Genomic DNA, 18,460 nt, shown 5'->3' with positions numbered 1-18,460 from the left:
ATTTCTGCGTAATTCTGACGATATCATTCTAAATGCTTTGTATAGGATTGAAATCTAGCACAGTTAAATCTCTGATGACTTCTCCAACAAATATTCGAAACGTTTACAACCGGAAATCAACAGTACACTAAGCGATATTTAGCACTGAAGAAGGTGTGCGAGAAAGTAGCTTGCTAACCAATTTGTGGTTGCTATATGCGCTACGGGTCACGTGATCCAAGTCCTGCAAATAGCCTAATATCAGCCAAAATGCAAGACATAGAATACGAAATCTCAGAAAGTTGAAAAAATAAATGATATGATCCAATACACTACGGTACTCACTAATCCATGATTACAATGTAAGCCTGCTCCAATTGTTGATGAGTAATACTAACGTATAAAACAGTGGTTCTTAACCATGTCGCCAGCGCCCCGTGAGGGCGATTTGGGTTTCAAAGGGGGCGGAAACACTCGGGGGCGATATGGCGGGCGCTGGGACGGTATGGGGGGATAACCGAAAAAAAATGACGTCATAGTAGGCTACATATGTCGTTATCATAGGGATGTAAAGTTCTATAGCTCTGTATACGCTTGAGATCACGTCGCAAAATCCATTCAACCATTCCGAATAAAATTCATCATTTACATTATACAAAATTTTCGTCGCACCCTTGCGTGGAATATACAGACAATGTATTTAGTGTTCCCGCGAATGCCTTGGTTACTATGTTTCATATAGTAAATACGTGTTTTACGCTTCATGCACGTACCTTTAGATAGCAAATCGACCTTAACACAATTCGATTACACTAGATAGAGGTTTTCCCGGCACAGTGATTTGAACTAGGTATTATGGCAGCACACTGCGTCTTGAAATATGGAAGCATGGCTCTATATCACTTTTGAGATTAAAAGCCATTTGTACAATGGACATGACTTTAATTTTTCTGACCAGAATGATTAGCTAAATATTATTGCTTTCGAGAGCTACAAAATACAACGTGACCAAATCGGGGGGTGTACATTGGGCTCAAACCCAACATTTGTTATAAGAGCTTTGATAATATGATCCTGAAAATGTCCTTTACAATTATTAGATCGTTAGTTAGTCGAGTGGTCATCGGATGCGATGCAAGCTCGAATTATATCCGTTTGGAACTCTACCCCATCGTCTTTAGTAGGCTACAGTATTTGAAAAATGCGGGATGAAGGGCAAACCATGAAATATCCGAAAGGGGCGCTGGGAGAAAAAAGTTAAGAACCACTGATATATACGATATTCGTTCGATTTCCATCAGCCATGAAGGTTGGTTATATGAGCACTGGGCGCCGAGAGAAGTTTATAGAAGAGAGATGCATGGAGGACAAAGGACGGGGTGCAGAGTAGATGACCTTACGGTACTATCGCTTCTCCGTCGTCAAAAGCATCTCGATGGTGCAGGCGAAACCCAATATACCCTTATTTCTCCTTCTCTATTATTAGATCACTTTGCTACTAGTTCACGACAGCGTGAGCCGTAAGGTCAGATCACTGCGTTTGCGGTCAATCTATTTGTGATATAACAATGGAGGCTCGATAAAACTCGCACTCATCGAGTAATTGGTTGCGCACGCAGTTAACCGGAGTATTGGTAACAATCCGGACTTATACAGGATACGGCGATTCATTCGACACTGATCAGCACTTGATTACATGAAATTGACTCGTAAATTTTGCTCCGAGTCACGAATCAATCCGCATTTCTGAAACATCGAGTCTAGTCAAGTCATTTTGGCAAAGTAACTCAAATCAAGTCAAGTCCTTCGAAAAAGTTGACTCGAGTCATCCCAACATTGGAATGCGGCATATCACAAGCGGCTCCTTGGTGAGTGATAACTTAATCACGAATGAATAGGCTCATGTCGCTGAAATGAAAACTATTCTGAGAGTATTTGAAGAGACTCTTTGGGGTAAAGAACTTTAATATACATTTTAATAATATATTTATAGTAAAATATATTAAAACCCGAAGCTTTTCGAGCTGACACTTTTCAAGGGCAATCGTCAGCAAATGGAGAATTTCAAAAACATGCATCTAGCTACATTGCATACAACCAATTATGACGTCATAGAAACAAACAACATGAAATACAGGCAAACCGCGAGCGCAGCTAGTGGCCAATTTTTAGATTCACTAAAATTCCTTCTGCTGACACAAGCGCGGTCGGTGGATTTTAATATAAGTCGATTCCAGTGCAGACAGATGGAAATTAGTGCGGCCTCTGCCTAATATAGAAAATCTTTCATCGCGATAGTTTTTAGCGCAAGTTGCATTCTCAGCCAAATGCTTGCCGATGGCAGAGTTCAATAGCCATGGCCTGATTACGTTCTAGTAATCGTAGATCAGTGACGGCTGCGTCTTCGCGAGAGTCCAATGTGTGTGATCTAATAACGCTCGGAACATGTTGTTTGATGCGTTCCTGCAAGCGCTGAGTTGTTCTTCCCACGTAACGACAATCACAGTGGCACTTGAAATCATAGACTATATTGCTTTGTTGAGAAGCAGGAAGAACATCTTTGCGCGTTGCAGGAAGCAATGGTTTGGTGGTAAACACAACGTTAGTTTTTACGTTATCGTAACAGCGATTTATAGCAGAAATCAATTGCTCTTCAAACCGGGGAAGAGATGGGGCCCAGCCCAGTGTGGGGATGACTCGAATCAATTTTTTCGTATGACTTGACTTGACTCGAGTCACTTTCCAAAAATGACTTGACTTGACTTGACTCGGCGCTTCAAAAATGCGAATTGACTCGTGACTCGGAGCAAAATTTACGAGTCAATTTCGTGTCATCAAGTAAACGGTATCGATTAAATCACTGAATTTTGTGAATGTTAGTATTATGCGCGATACGCCTGCTGTGTCACTTGCGAGAGTACCCAATCATTCACAGCTTGTACGTTTCACTGATCCTTTATTGTTACATCACAAATATACTACAACAAACGTAATGATCACAGCTTACGTTGTTAGTAGTAGTAGCAATAGATTAATCTCATAACAACGTATCTCTGTTTCTTAGACGGCCCAGTGCTTAAATTCCACGGTGATCGCCTTTACCGACCCTCCTATATGACTTAGATGCAGCGAATATAGTTAGTGCGTTTATTTTTTTCACGGATGGGTATAGTGTATTGTACCATATGAATTTGTTAAACTTCTCGAGGCTTCGAGCCGATTGGCTGCTAATAACAGACTGTTGCATGTTGCAATACATAGTAACTCGAGTATTTTATTTGCAGTTCCACGTGTGCGTGAGCGATGCAGCGCCTTCTTGCAGGCATATTTAACTTTATATTAGTTATTTGATTCAAGATAAATGGCCAATTATTCTGTCTTTCACACAGCTAGCAACATGAATCAATATTTGAATCGTCACTGATACTTCGAAAATTCAATTTGACTTGAAAAATGACTTGACTCGGGACTCGACTTGACTTGACTTGACTTGACTCGAGTCACTTCCAAAAAACGAGTGACTTGACTTGACTCGAGTCACCTTCGAAAATCGATTGACTTGACTTGACTCGAGTCAAAATGTGCAATGACTCGAGATGACTCGTGACTCGAAGGTAGTGACTTGATCCCAACACTGGCCCAGCCACGGTAAATGTATATATACATTTTCCTCAGACCGTGTGTTCGTGTTTTGTGATTTGTTGGGATTGAAATTACTGAGTTTTCTGTCAACAGAACTCTTGATGATGTGTTCGGGGTACCCGTTATCGATTAGAATTTTGCGGATATATTCTAGCTCCGCGTTTAATTTTTCATCCGAACAAATCATCAAGGCTCTGTGCACCAACGTGCTAATCAAATTTAGTTTACGGCGATTCGGGCTAAAAGAATTCCAGCGTATATAATGCCCTGTAAACGTTGGCTTCCGGTAAATCGAACTGACAAAGCTAATACCCCGTTTTTCCACTAGAACGTCTAAGAATGGTAACGAGTTAGCACGCTCTTTTTCAAATGTGACTTTAAAGACGAGTGTAGAGAATTCAAGTTATCGAAGAAGTCATCGAACTCCGTCTCATTTGGCAGATAACGAAGGTGTCGTCGACATAGCGACGGTACATGAATGGAGGCTTGGTTTCATCTGCCGCGAAAAGTCTGTTTTCATGGAATCCCACAAATATATTGGCTAAAATCGGGCTAAGAGGGCTACCCAAAGCTACACCGTCGGTTTGCATGTAGATGGTATCGTTAAAACTAAACTCAACAGAGCAAGTAGCCGTATTAGGAAGTTCAACGAACACTTTACGCGAGAAGGAAGGCCGTGCTAAATCACCACCACCATATAGCGCGTCCGCACAGATATCAATGGTCTCCTTCAGCGGCACGTTCGTGAAGAGGCTAACGACATCATATGAACCGAGAAACATATTCGAGTTTGGAAGGTCGGTGGTTTTCAACTCGTGCGCGAATGTAAACGAATCAGCGACGCAATGCGAATCATACATGGAACGCACTGGTTCCAAAATACCGATAAGCCACTTCGCGAGCTTGTGCTGCGCCGATCCAATCATAGAAAGAATTGGTCGAACGGGCATTGGTTGTATGCAATGTAGCTAGATGCATGTTTTTGAAATTCTCCATTTGCTGACGATTGCGCTTGAAAAGTGTCAGCTCGAAAAGCTTCGGGTTTTGATATATTTTACTATGAATATATTGTTAAAATGTATATTAATATTCTGAGAGTGCATCCAATTCATAGCCAAAAACATTCAATTACAAAATGAGGTAGGGACTTTGGTTGCCTGGCGAGACTACTTTCAATACATGATGTGATGGTTTCAAAATTGCATGATGTGTCTTTGCGAACCGAAAACTGCATATTGGCTAATCAATTCACAGCTATAGTTGCAACTTTTGAAATAGTGTTCTATTGCGATGATGGATGCCGGAGGGGCATCAATTATCTGCGAGTAGGGGAGATGTGGTACCGATGGATCACTGGGACCGAAAATACTTTGAAAATTCTCTATGATAATTCTATGATTACACTCCGTGATCTTGTCTACAATTGCATGCTGGCAAAATCTTTCCTCACATACAAAAAAATTCGACGTGCGCGAGGTATGTGGTGTCTCACAGTTGATTTTTGTTTTGGGGGGTCTAAACTAAATTTAGATCGACATATACATTTTTTTTGTAACCTTCAACACGAACAAACCAGCAATCATTTTTATTGTGAAGTGTAGGGCTTGTATCAGGCTATATAATGGCACCTATTATTTTTTTCAGTACTTTCCTTGAGTGGACTTTTTTTCGATTCATGTATAAAATTCGTAGGGTGGGGACCGATGATACAATAGCCAAATCAAGCAAAATAATCAAGCATACTAATCATGAAACAAATGAAACATGCCTACGTACAGAAAATCTTTATGTAATAATTGCATATGCTGTTTTATCGCTATAACGAGGTATTTGGATGTCACACTGCCGATTTTCGGGCAATATGTATGTACCCACAAATTTCTAAGTTCGAGCCTAAATCGAAACGTGATTTTATGACAACATTTGAGTTCATATTTATTCTATTTTTTGACAGTTGCGACCAAACATTCTTCTTTGGCTTGCTGCAGCTTAGATTATAATACTGAGCAAGAAAAGTAGCCACATTTAAGTTTTTTAGGGTATATGTGCCATAGGTCCCCGGGTCGTGTGTCATTGGACCCACCGGGTGGGGACCGATGACACGTTCGAGCAACAAAATTTGAACGTCCATAAATATTTTTTGAAAAGACGGATATTCATGTATATGTGCGCGATAGGTAGAGCTTGTATCAAAGTGCTGAGCCAGCAAAAGATCTGCTGTTTTCGGCTGAACATTTCGGGGCCAGCGATCATTTTCCAATTTTTGATCCATCGGTACCACATCTCCCCTATATTAATATGCAGGGTTGTAACCAAGTCACAAAGCTCTGAGTCACAAGTCATTCTCACTTTTACGGTTTTGACTCGAGTCAAGTCGAGTCATTTTCAATTCACCACCGAGTCAAGTTCGACTCCAAGTCATCTAGCAGAGGTTCGAGTCCGAGTACTGGTATTATGACTCGAGTCCGAGTCCAAGTCATTGTGTTGGCTGCTCAGTTTCCAGTTACAGTCTTGTTAAAGCCACTCCTATAACTCTGTTTGGTGATATCGAATGGTTCGCATTTATAATATACTAATTTTCCTCACTTTTAACAGTTTCTGGTCGCATTTGCAAGTACCAGTACCAATAGACGTAATCCCAATTGATTTGTTACTTTACTGTTCTTCGAAATTACAATGAAATGTCGTTCTTGGTCAGCTGAATCTCGACTCATATGACTTGGTTCGAGTCATGCGCAATGACTCGAGTACAAGTCGAGTCAATACACAAATTTAGTCGAGTCGAGTCATTTCCGTATCTTGAGTAACTGACTCGAGTCAAGTCAGGTCATCAAAAAATCTTGACTCGAGTCTGACTAAAATGCTGTTTTCACCTTCACTTTATCAGGTGGTTGACTAAAAAAGGAAGTTCAATTTTCGCTCAGCTCCCGAATTACCCGCCTTAGCGTTAGTTAAGTGCTATTTTATGGTATCTCGGTCCAATATTGCCCTGTTTTCAACCAAAATTATAAAAAAGGACAAAATCTCAAAAAGTAGGACATTTAGGCGTCGTCGGAGGCTATTTTCAAAAACCAGAAAAAGGAGGACGTATGGTAACCCTACTGATTTTTTCAGCATATGAGTTAGAATTAGAATGCAACATGTTCGATAAGTAACATATACTCAAGTCATTAGATTTTGACGAGATGTCCCATATTTTCGTATGTCAATTCCCGTCACCAGTTTTGAGAATTACTATATACGTTAGGTGACTAACGTTAAATGGCTGATGGTAATTCCCAGGGTTTCATCTTTTATCGTCAGACCATACTGTTCTAAGGTGGTGTAGACACTAGCGATCGTTCCGCTTCGGCAGTTTGGGAAGGCTGTCGCTAAGATGCATTCTTTGCCGCTTGAGCATAGGGAAAAGTTGCGTTCTAATCAGATGTAGGCTGTTAATTGATTAGCGCGGTATGTTTTCTGTGCGCATTCTTGATGATGAGATATCAATTTAGAAATTAAGATGTAAAATTTTGCTGCCGGTAGCCTAAGGCTTTTCAGGCAGTGTAAGCCGCATGTTATCGTCTTACATTGCAACTGGAGTAACCTGTCGCAGCTTCCTTGTTAATATTATCGTTATCATGCAATATGTACGCCTACATGTCTTTTGTATCATATCAGGCAAGTAATATATCCGACGATTCTATAATTTTTTCAAAATGCGAGCTGTGACTGGCACCAAGAATCCTATTCGTACAGTCGGAAACCTCAGAGAATTGCAAAATTCGAAGAATATATTGAAGAACTAGAAGCTGTGGTGCAAGATGCGTATCGGTTACAAGAATTCCATGCCATTGATCGCTTATGAGAGGAAATGAATTGATTCGATCAACAGAAAGGCTCATTGCCTCTGAATTACTGATGCTTGATGAAGACATTTTGTGGATGCATTCATCGTGGAAAAATATCCATGCCGGAAGTAACTGACGACGAATTTCTTTGGAAGTCAGGATTCATCTCAACACCTTGAATGGAAATCGTTTGGAATACATAATGTCAAAAGGTGGTTTCATGACTATGGTCTGACCCAAAACTGTGGCTTTTTACTCAGCAAGAGCAAAGCAAGCTATACCTTGAAGCATTCTTAATATTTTAAAGATACTGATGAACATAATGATGATCCTCTTCATCCTTTACTTCTAATCTCTAAAGCAATTTCCAAATATCAATGCTCATTAGAATTAATGTCAGACTAACAGAAATACCGACGAATGAATGTGACAATCTTCTACTACTACACTTGAGGGATTCGCTCAGTATCCGCATCTGAAAACAGCTCGCTCATGGCTACTTTGAACTGTCAACCGAAACGAGAAAGCTCAAATCACATTTATGGAATCACCAATCAGCTTTTGAATAAACTTTATTGGATAGTGGGTAAGGATTTCAAGAAGAGAACTGCAAGATAGATATCACTATCTTCACCAGTAAGCTAAGATGCAATTTGTATCACATGTATGTTGAAAGGGTACTATCATGGCTTGAATGCAGATATAATATAGCATGTTGTTACCATGGTAATTCCTCTTTGTAAATGGATTTGCAAAAATATATTACAGCATATATGTAGTAAATGCCTTCATTCGCATCACTTGAGAGAGGATCTCTAATCGCAGGTCCAGCGGTAGATCTTCTTGACGTTTTTCATAGTCATACGAACAAGACTTCTACCATAATGCGTAATGTAAGAATGTAACTATTGAAATTCTTTATAAGGCCAGTTTTCGGTAAAATAAAGTTTTTTCATGTAAAAATTTGTCAGTTTTTGAGGCAAAAAAGTTGTGTTTCGGACCAAACTACTTCGTAAGGACAGACATTTCCGACCAGAAATGAAGAGGAGTATTACAATTCTAACATTATGTGGCAAAAAAAAACTAATTTGCATACGGTATGTCAAATGTGGTCAAAATCAAGATTTTTAGGGTCAAAAAATGTAAAACTTATGATTTTTCAGGTCGAAATATTCCGTTTTTAGGGTAAAAAAAAATCGCCGTACTCATAACATTTAGTTGGTGGTGGTCAGGAACAAAGTATTTTTACATTTTCAAAGTAGGCTACATAAGAAAACGTTATGCCTATCTACAATATTTATTCAGGTGGCTATGTCTTGGAATACTTCCAGTTCTACGTGGAACAGTTTTCAGTCAAAAGTCCTTTTAACAATATGGATTTCGAAAAGTATAAATTCGATTTATGAAAAGTTTGCATTACATTTACAAATTTTCTTAAGAATCACGTGATGTAGCCGTATCAAGGTAACTGAATAGATTTTCGAGGAACCTACCTGTTACATCATGCCGGTATTGAAATGAACTCAATTATTTTTAGCTGGCACTCTCGTCAGGGGTAATCGTCTGTAGTCGAGTAGATATTTACACCGTTATCTCTATTTTTACTTGTGTAGCAGGGCTGACTACTTTGTCCACCTCTGCATACAGTCAGGACAGTACTTCAAGTGCTGTGGTAACCGTATTTTGCAAATGCTCCATTCAATTGAATAGTATATTCATATTGAAATGAACCGGAATCGGGGCCTACGATATTATATCGTAGGCCCCGCCCGAATATTTTCGGCTGACACTCGTTAGGGGTAATCGTCAGCAACTAGTAGAGAATTGGAAAGAACATTGTATATCAACAATCGTATCACAAAATATGACGTCACCAGCATGAAATTTTTGGCTGAGAGAGCGTTCAATGTACTATTTCTAGGTGGTAAACGAACTCCTTTTGTTGACAGAGTTTGGGTTGGTGTATTTTGATAAAAGTCGACTCCAAGGCACACAAATAGAATCCCCGCAAGACATGTCCGTAATGGACGCCAAATACCCATGTTTACGGCCGCCAGCACATGGTACTAATTGAGTTACTGGTCGACGGCCCCATGAATTCCTTACTACGGCCACTGGTATTGGCCACCCCTGATTTGAAGGTATCATCTTGACTACGGGAAATATGTGACCCCTAACTTCAACGATTATAAAAAGGTTTCCAAAAAAGCTTTCCGACATGGGCTACCGTTAGAAAATGTGCATGGCGTCACAAAATCCATCTCCCGAAGAAGCCTCTCGTACAAAAAGACGAATTTTCTGCTAGGCAATATATGATTCTGTTACCAGAATTATTCCACTTCCTCCTGAATATTTCGACAACTTTTTTCAATGCCCCAATTCAATTCACCATTATAACACAAGATTCTCACAGAATCAGTCCCTATTTGTTAAATTGAATTCATCAAGACTGTCAAGAAATTCCCTGTCTTATATAGGTGTGAAATTTTGGAACAATGTACCAACTTTCTACCGTACTCTTCCTTATCATACATTTAAAGCTCGCTATTGCAAACTTATATTATCCAAGTACTAAGAAGAAAATATCTCATGACCACAGTGATGTTGTTTGTTGTTTTGATTCATTTAATATGCTACAATAATATTACCACTGTGTACATGGGTCAAATTGTTATTTTCTGATCACACTGTTAACTATGGTAACCGTCCTTCACTAGTGTTGCTGTCTTTTATTTACTTTTGTTTATTTCGTTACTCTTTGCGGTGTTACTTGACTGAGAGAAGAAATTGATCCATATTATAATTAATACTGCCAATATGCTTGGGTGACTCCGGCCTAGAAGACTTCGGTCATATCGGGTCTCCCAGTCTATACCGTGTAAATTATAGTTGGGAAATTTTTTAAAATGTATACTATTGGACGTGAATGTTTGTGGACATTGCCTTTACTATATTACATGGTTGACGAATAAAATAACTCTCTCTCTCTCTCTCTCTCTCGTGTACGTGATCATGTAAGATGACATAGAAGATATAGGGCTGATTTCTTTTACATATCTTCTTTTACTTCGTTTCCATGCTCGGCCGACGGTCGGCCGAAAGGCCATGACGCATGCGTTGTAATGTCGGCCGTGTTTCCATGAGCAGACGTAACCCAACCGTGACTTGGCCGAACTAGGTGGGCGAAGCGATCGCGATGACGTTTTTGGCCTACTTACTCAGTAACAGTTTCATAATAATCAGAAGATTGCGATAAATGACTCGGTAGGAATGAGCCGAAAAGACTTGTAGCGGTCATTCAATCAAACAACCCGCTTTGACCTTGAACACTAAATGCATCCAACATGTAAAATGGTCACGATGAACCAATTGCTTAAAACTAACAGAAGATAAAATAACATGGATAAAAGATGAAAATTGGTGGCATATCTTAGTATGTGGGGGATATAGATATGGGATATCGTGGTCCAATAATTTCGAGCACAGAATAGTAACTTCTCCAGTAGTCTACCGGTACTACTGTTTCGTCGTCATGATTCAGACATGAACGTCCAGTGTCCTGTCGATGATTTGCTTACCAGGGAATGTGAATAAGTTCACCTAGTTTGTGGTCAAGCGGTATAGTTTGTATTGTATCCATGCACCATAGAACGCAAACCTTCGAATTGTGGCAGCAGCGTATGTGATCAGATCGCGAAGATTTCGGTAGCCTACGGGTAATTCGTAGCAGTACCGGTACTACTAAATTCCGTTGCGATCATAATTCTTGGTTTCTCAATGCGTCCAAGATCCGTCCGGAGTGCAGCCATGGTTAATTTGATACGAAAAGTGTATTGTAAGTAGCGAATACCAATTAGCTAATCGAAGACACAGCGCAAGCATGGCCGAAGGGCTAAGCCGAAGGATTTACTAGATGGCCGACGAGTCGGCCGACGTGGGTGTGCATCACTGTAAATGCGCAACAAAATTCTCTCGTTCGTCGGCCGAGTCTCTCGAAAATGGGCCCATCGGCCGAGCATGGAAACGAAGTATTTGACACACATCTTTCACCGCAGTAGCTCTTCAACAAATTCCTCCAACTTTGCGATTCTTTCGTCTCTCACTGCACGGATAGGATTCTTGCTACCAGCCACAGGTCACATTTTGAAAAATTATAAAATCGTCGGATATATTACTTACCTGATATGATACACAAGACATGTTGGCGTACATATAGCATCATAACGATAACATTAACAAAGAGGCGGTGACAGGTTACTCCAGTTGCAATGTAACACGATAACATGACGCTTACACTGCCTGAAAAACCTTACCGGCAGCAAAATTTGACATCCTAATTTATAAATTGCTATCTCATCATCAAGAATGGCGCACAGAAAACATACCGCGCTAACCAATTAACTTCCTACATCTGATTAGAACGCAACTTTTCCCTGTGCTCAAGCGGCAGAGAATGCATCTTGGTGACAGCCTTCCCAAACTGACGAAGCGGAACGATCGCAAGTGTCTGCACCACCTTCTTAGAACACTATGGTCAGACGTCAGTTTAGGACCCCATCAACAATTTGCTATGTCAGTCAAAAAAGCGATGATAATCTAGCTTTGCATTGCTCTTGATCGAAAAAAAAATCAAAAAAGGGTAAACTATAAGAAGGATGTATTCAAAAATGTTGAAATGGCAGTAAAAATAGTCTACAACTGTAGCCTACCAATTGAGCGAGTAGTGCATGTATAGAAACTTTGGAAAAGTAGGAATACTTCTTTACTGACCAAATATGGCATCTTTCAAATCGTCTATTTCTACTGCCACATTGGCAATTTCGTCATGTTCGTCCTGGAAATGAATAGAAAGAATGTTTCACATCACTGGTTCACAAACGTTTCTGACACAGCTCCCCATTATCAAGCACAACATATCGTTATCGCCCCACTAAAGAGTGGGGATCATCATTAAGGTAATCCTTCTACTATTACGTAGTCCTCAATTGATAGGTTCTGTCTATTTCATGCCGTTTTGGTAGTCTACTTCAACACCTATTTTCGACCTAGTCTCTCATGATCTCCACTGGAGGGCAATATTCCCCACTGCACGAACCACTGTTTACATGATTATTCGAACTCGAGTCCAGTCCAATTCTTATGCATCATTATTTGCATTTTAGAGTCCGGATGCTGACGTGACTAGAAGTCTACTATTTACCCAGGAGTATGAAGGAACATTTAATATCACTGCAGAGGAAGATTCTGAGGGCCTTGTAGCAGACCTTGCCATCGATGGCAACTACGAATCTGGTATACAACCATGTTGTGTTTATGTTAGCGATCTCCGGGAATCATGACGTGAACGTCTTTCAAATTTTTAATATTTCGCCTTGCTATATAAGTATAATTCGCTCACTTGGTATTTTCCAATATTTTAGATGACGGAAGGATTTCATTTACCACCTCAACGTTCAGTCTAACCCCGAGTACCACCTACGGCGTTGCGCCTATGTACCTGATAAAAGATTGTCCACAAAATGGAACTGAGACCATATATACAATTCTGTATAATATGCAAGAATTCGATCTCAAAGCAAACCCCCCTGCATTAACTGGAATAGTGAAACCACAACTATACACAACAGGTATGGATAACGGAAGTTCTCATCCCACGGGTGACGTCGCAACATTTCAGTCGCATGATGATTCTGTGGACTCGCCTGTGTTTTGATACATTTACCAAACGAAAACAAAAATAAAACTATTTATAAATTAGTTTTAAAGTCCACAAGAGGTCGAAGTTAACACTAACGCACTTATCAGCACGGTTTCGACAATGATGTATGTAGGTATATTGGGTTTATGGTGCTTAGCAGCTATGGCCTTGTGCACCAGACCAAAGTGTTGTAGGCATGTGTACTATATTCTACTGCTACATTATAGTTTCCTCTCGGCGAGGGAAACATAATTAATCACAGGCAAAATTGTGTAAGGGTTGCCGAGAAGTGACACAATGACTATGAGCACATGGTTTCGTAGTGCTATGTCCTTAAATTAGTTACGCTGTGAACTATATCGAGAACATTGTAACAAGAAATGCTCAACCGTCACTATAACGCCACAATGATCACAATGATCGTTGGCAGCAAAAAGTTAGCATACACAGAAGTTTGATTTTTGGAAAAGCAATCTAATTCGTAATTAGTTAAATCTAGTCACTGAAAGCGATTACTATATACTGATTGCGCAGAGACGACTGTAAAAGAGGTAATTCTATAACAAAATTCTTTAAAATAGCCTATGAAAATTGACTATATGCCAGGGGCGGCAACTTACGGACCGGGATTTTGAGTGACCCGCAGACAGTTTCTACCTTGAAAGAGAAATTCCAATCTGAAAGCAATGACAAATTTTATACGCCAATGAATGAATCCAAATTTGCCACGTTGAGAAAGATGTCCACAAAACTGCTTGGTCCGATTGGATCTACATACATTCGCGAGCACGTATTTTTCGACCATGAACAGTGAACAATAACAAGACAAAGCTGCACCTGAGTGGCGAAATAGCGTCATTGTATAATCCACTGCTACAACACCAATGTCTTGTGGGTTCGAGTCCGACCTATGTCGACTCAAGAATTCCTATCTAAGTGTAGGAGTTTTATCTAGGCTCCTCCTCGCCATCTCATCCGCCTAATCGGTGTCTTACGAATACCCAGAAGTGGGCCGTGCGACAAGTCGGCAGTTACGAAATCAAAAATATAGAATATCGGCATGGTGTAAAGAAAATGACCATTGCAGTCGACAAACACCACGAATACCACAAGCACCATCAACAACAAAGCTGCACCCCAATCTATCTGATGTTCACGTGCAGACTTTACTTGTATTTTTTGCGGCCATCACGCAGCAAGAGTTCAAAGAACTTGACAACTGCGATCGACGATAGATGTCTCATTTACTTCAACAGCTATTGAAGTAGGCTACATTACCTTAATATGTTCATTAAATAGTATTTTTGGTATATATGTTGTAGACTTGAAGTTTACATTAAAACGAGATATTACTTGTATAGGAAAGAATCCGGCCCGCTAAGTAGGCCTACTTCGTTTTCCCGTATCCGGCTTGCCGACTTGAGAAGTTGCCCGTCCTTGCTATGCAGAGGTTGACAACTGGACATGGGCAGTTACGAACTATTTATACTTTCTTGGAGTTATCTAGTGGATTTTCCCCAGTTGCACTTTTTACTCAGGCGGCTATATTTTATACTAGTTCCATTTCTCCTTGAACAGTTTGTGGAAAATAATTTTTACTTTTCAAAGTTACGGTTTGGAAAAGTATAACCTAGTTTTATGCTAGGTTTTCGTCACTCTTATTGGCAGTCAGAGACAATATCTGCGTAACCGCGTGGAATTGTCAAGATATTATTGTAATTGAGTGTAATTTCGAGAATTGCATTGTCATTAGTCATTATGTGTGAGTCATATAGATACATTTTGCAGTTTCGAAATAGGTGATATCCGATTAACTGCTAAAAGTACGCGAATTCTTTATCAAATCTAGTGTTTGAAACTACTTACCTGAGTAGTTTTTACATCACCAATTTTTACTTCCACTGAGAACGGTGCTTCCATGTATAAATGACTACTTCCACTTGTAATTTAGTAGAGATATTTACCATTACTTTAATTTCAGTAAAAATGCTCAATAATTTGACCATTATTGTCCATCTATAGATTTGAACAGTGGAAAACTTATGTATATATATTTGCGTTTCGTTTAACGGCCCTTATGCTTTGCGATCACTTAGTTATTGGATGGCCTTGTATCACGTACAATAGCCCCCAGCACTGTGCAATTCTCATAGACATGATGTGAAGTCCAGTTATGCGGATATTATGTATGAAGTGTAGTGAAAAAGACGCCGTATGATAAAAGGTGCCTAGGGTCCAAGCTATCCATAAGCTCCGTTGACCCTAAGCGGAGGATCGGCAATAGCGGGTTTTGGCGGGCTGACAAAGTGCTATTTCGGTACTAATTACAGCATCCAACCACAAATCTACATCGACCTAAAGGCTGCTGCACACTGGCCCTCGCGACACGATAAAACGAGAGAATCGCGCCTGTCTGTGACAAAACCATGCACACCGCGTCGCCAGGCTACGCAACAAAGCGTTGGCGAGCGGGCTGCGCAACTCTCCGACAAAGTTGAAAAATTCCAACTTTGTCGCGAGTTGCGGGCTCAGTAGCAGTAGAAAATAAACACGCGCTCTTATTTCGGCGGTGCTGTTGCAATCTTTTCTAATCGTTCAACTTCCTAATTTAACGTTTTCGTGTACCAGATGCGTAATTTATCTTGGGCTACACGGTGAAGGCTGTGCGGGAGTGACTCATGGCGCTGTACGATATCCAACAAGCCCTGAAAAAGAATGATTCAACCTTAAGTTGATAACTTGAAGATGGATGAACGAAATGGAGATATATTTGATAATTAAATCACTATATGTTGACAATACAAGATGAATAACAGAGAACATCACCGCACGCCCGCCAATGCCACTGACATGCTTGACATTACGAAAGTACCGGTAGGCCAAGAAGAGTAGGCATATATACCATAAAGATGAAATCTGATTGATGGACTATGTCAGGGTGTTTCAACGATTAGACACCTTGTTTATATTCTTTGTATCTTGGGAACTGTATACTGTGCATCTGCGTCTTGAATTGGAATAATAAACTGAGTTTTTCGACTTTGAGAATATCATAGTGGCATTATGGTGTATCAAAATTCGGAGCATCAGCAAAATGGTGTCAGTACGTGTTCCCATAGAAAACACATATGTGTAGGAAGTATCTTGATGTGTTCTTCAATAGTAATAACCAAGAACCTATACTGTTACGAAATCATTAAGTTGGTACAGAACAGATAGGCCTACGTTACGACTAGGTGTCCCAGTGTGCAGCAGAACGCAACTACCGCGATCGTGAGCGCGACATGATCGGGGAATTACCTGTTTTAGTCGTGTCGCAAAGCCAGTGTACAGCAGCCTTAACAGTATTTAAAACAAATGTTGATTGCCCTACGGGTACTGATTCCATTATCACGTCATAAATGACAATACAGCACTCTATTTTTGATACTTGGATGAGTGGAGCTGGACAATAGTCGCTGAAGGCCTTGTATCTTGGTTGGTGATGCAAAATTTAAAATGTGTCCGAAACGATAAGTGCGTATAATCACCGAAGAAAATTATAAAGCAAGCAAAGCAGTCGGAAAATAGCTCAAAAAGAAGTCTGCGCACACCAAATGTGAACACAAACCTTAGCTAAGAGATGACCAAAAGTGAAATAAGAGATGACCCGATTAGCCTATAGCCATCTAGTGAATTCACCTCGCCCAGACATTGCTTCATTGATCATTTGCTACCATCGTTTAATTTTTCTTCTATTTTATTTTTTTAACTACTGTAACCTTTTTTACAGCCAAACTGTTTAGAGTCAAGTGTAGGGGAGATGTGGTACCGATGGATCAAAAATTGGAAAATGATCGCTGGCCCCGAAATGTTCAGCCGAAAACAGCAGATCTTTTGCTGGCTCAGCAATTTGATACAAGCTCTACCTATCGCGCACATATACATGAATATCCGTCTTTTCAAAAAATATTTATGGACGTTCAAATTTTGTTGCTCGAACGTGTCATCGGTCCCCACCCGGCAGGGTTGTAATGACTCGAGTCATGACTCGACTCGAGTCAGACTCGAGTCACGATTTTTTGTGACTCGACTTGACTCGAGTCATTTTCTTGAAATGGGAAAATGACTCGACTCGACTCGAGTCAATATTTGGATTGACTCGACTTGTACTCGAGTCATTACGCATGACTCGACCCAAGTCAATGACTCGGCATATTTTATATCACTTGAAGATGAATAAATTTGCGAATCGTAATGGCCATAGTTCAACACATCTGACGAATTCTGCCGACATCGCTATTTGTCACCACTGCTTTAGTTGCATTCGTGTGATATCAGATATGCCGCCGCAAAAACAACAGACAATGATACCATAGTGTCCTATATGGTGTCGACACAAGTAAATCTCACGGCTCAGTGAAATTGATTCACGTCACAATTTCCATTAGGCTACAGGCAATTTGACGGTCATTTTTGACCGGCTTGCCGAGCATTAAATTTGGTAAAACGGGTATCAATCGAATGCTGACTCTGCACCGATTACGAAAATATAAATTTTATTCCGCTCGTGGCGCTGGAACCCCCACAATCAGCCTCGAATTTTTCATTGTTGTGGAGAATGGCATTGGGACGCAACAATGCTGCCTGGCACTTTTGCTCTTGTGCTACTCTCTCGTTCCGCCAGACAGCATTGTTGCGTCCCAATGCCAATCAGGGCCGTACCAACCCTGCTATCACTCTACAACAGTGTTTCTCAACCCCGAGTCCGCGGACTCATTTGAGTCCGCGGAAGGTCATGGGTGAGTCCGCGAGCACAGAAATTTTATGTAACTTAATCGGCACACGCGTTGACAGATTGTCAACCTGATATTTCCTCGTGTTTTTCAGCGGAAAAGACGCAAGTCTCGTCGTGAATGTATTATTTTAGGTAATTTTACATCGATAAAACCTAATTTAGGGGTCTACGGACTTATAGTTTTAGATTGAGAAGTCGAAAATCCACGGAAATGTCAAAATTTTCAATTTTTTCTTCCACTTCCGATATGATTTTGGAACATGTAATTGACAGACTTACGGGGCTCGTTCACTTTCGGACCAAAGTCATTGCAGCCTTACGGAGAAAATAGCTTTTTGGTCCGAAAGTGAATGAGCCCCGTCCTGGTCCGGTTTCGTCAAATTCCGATTTTAGAATTAGGCTGCGTGATTCGCAAAATACCTATTTTGAAATGTTAGTAACCTTAATAGCTGTCATAAAAATGCGTAGATATATCAAATATGTGACTGGCGGTACTCAACTTGAATAGTGCTTTCAGAACTACATTCATTGCAG

At 40.3% G+C, this 18,460-nt stretch overlaps 1 protein-coding gene across 1 annotated transcript in view; it reads left to right on the top strand.

Annotated features, from left to right (window-relative positions):
• The first annotated feature begins 464 nt into the window (after positions 1-464).
• Positions 465-18,460, top strand: part of LOC145446660 (uncharacterized) — a 101,502-nt gene continuing 83,506 nt past the window's right edge. The window contains exons 1-3 of the mRNA XM_080325012.1: positions 465-482; positions 12,614-12,743; positions 12,872-13,078. Coding sequence (XP_080181138.1) covers positions 465-482; positions 12,614-12,743; positions 12,872-13,078 — 355 coding nt within the window. The remainder of the gene's footprint in view (positions 483-12,613; positions 12,744-12,871; positions 13,079-18,460) is intronic.

The sequence above is a fragment of the Botryllus schlosseri genome, chromosome 9 (genome assembly GCF_051294905.1).
Source record: "Botryllus schlosseri isolate E-star chromosome 9, Bs_hap1, whole genome shotgun sequence".
Taxonomy (NCBI): Eukaryota; Metazoa; Chordata; class Ascidiacea; order Stolidobranchia; family Styelidae; genus Botryllus; species Botryllus schlosseri.
This window is presented reverse-complemented; position numbering and strand designations above follow the sequence as displayed.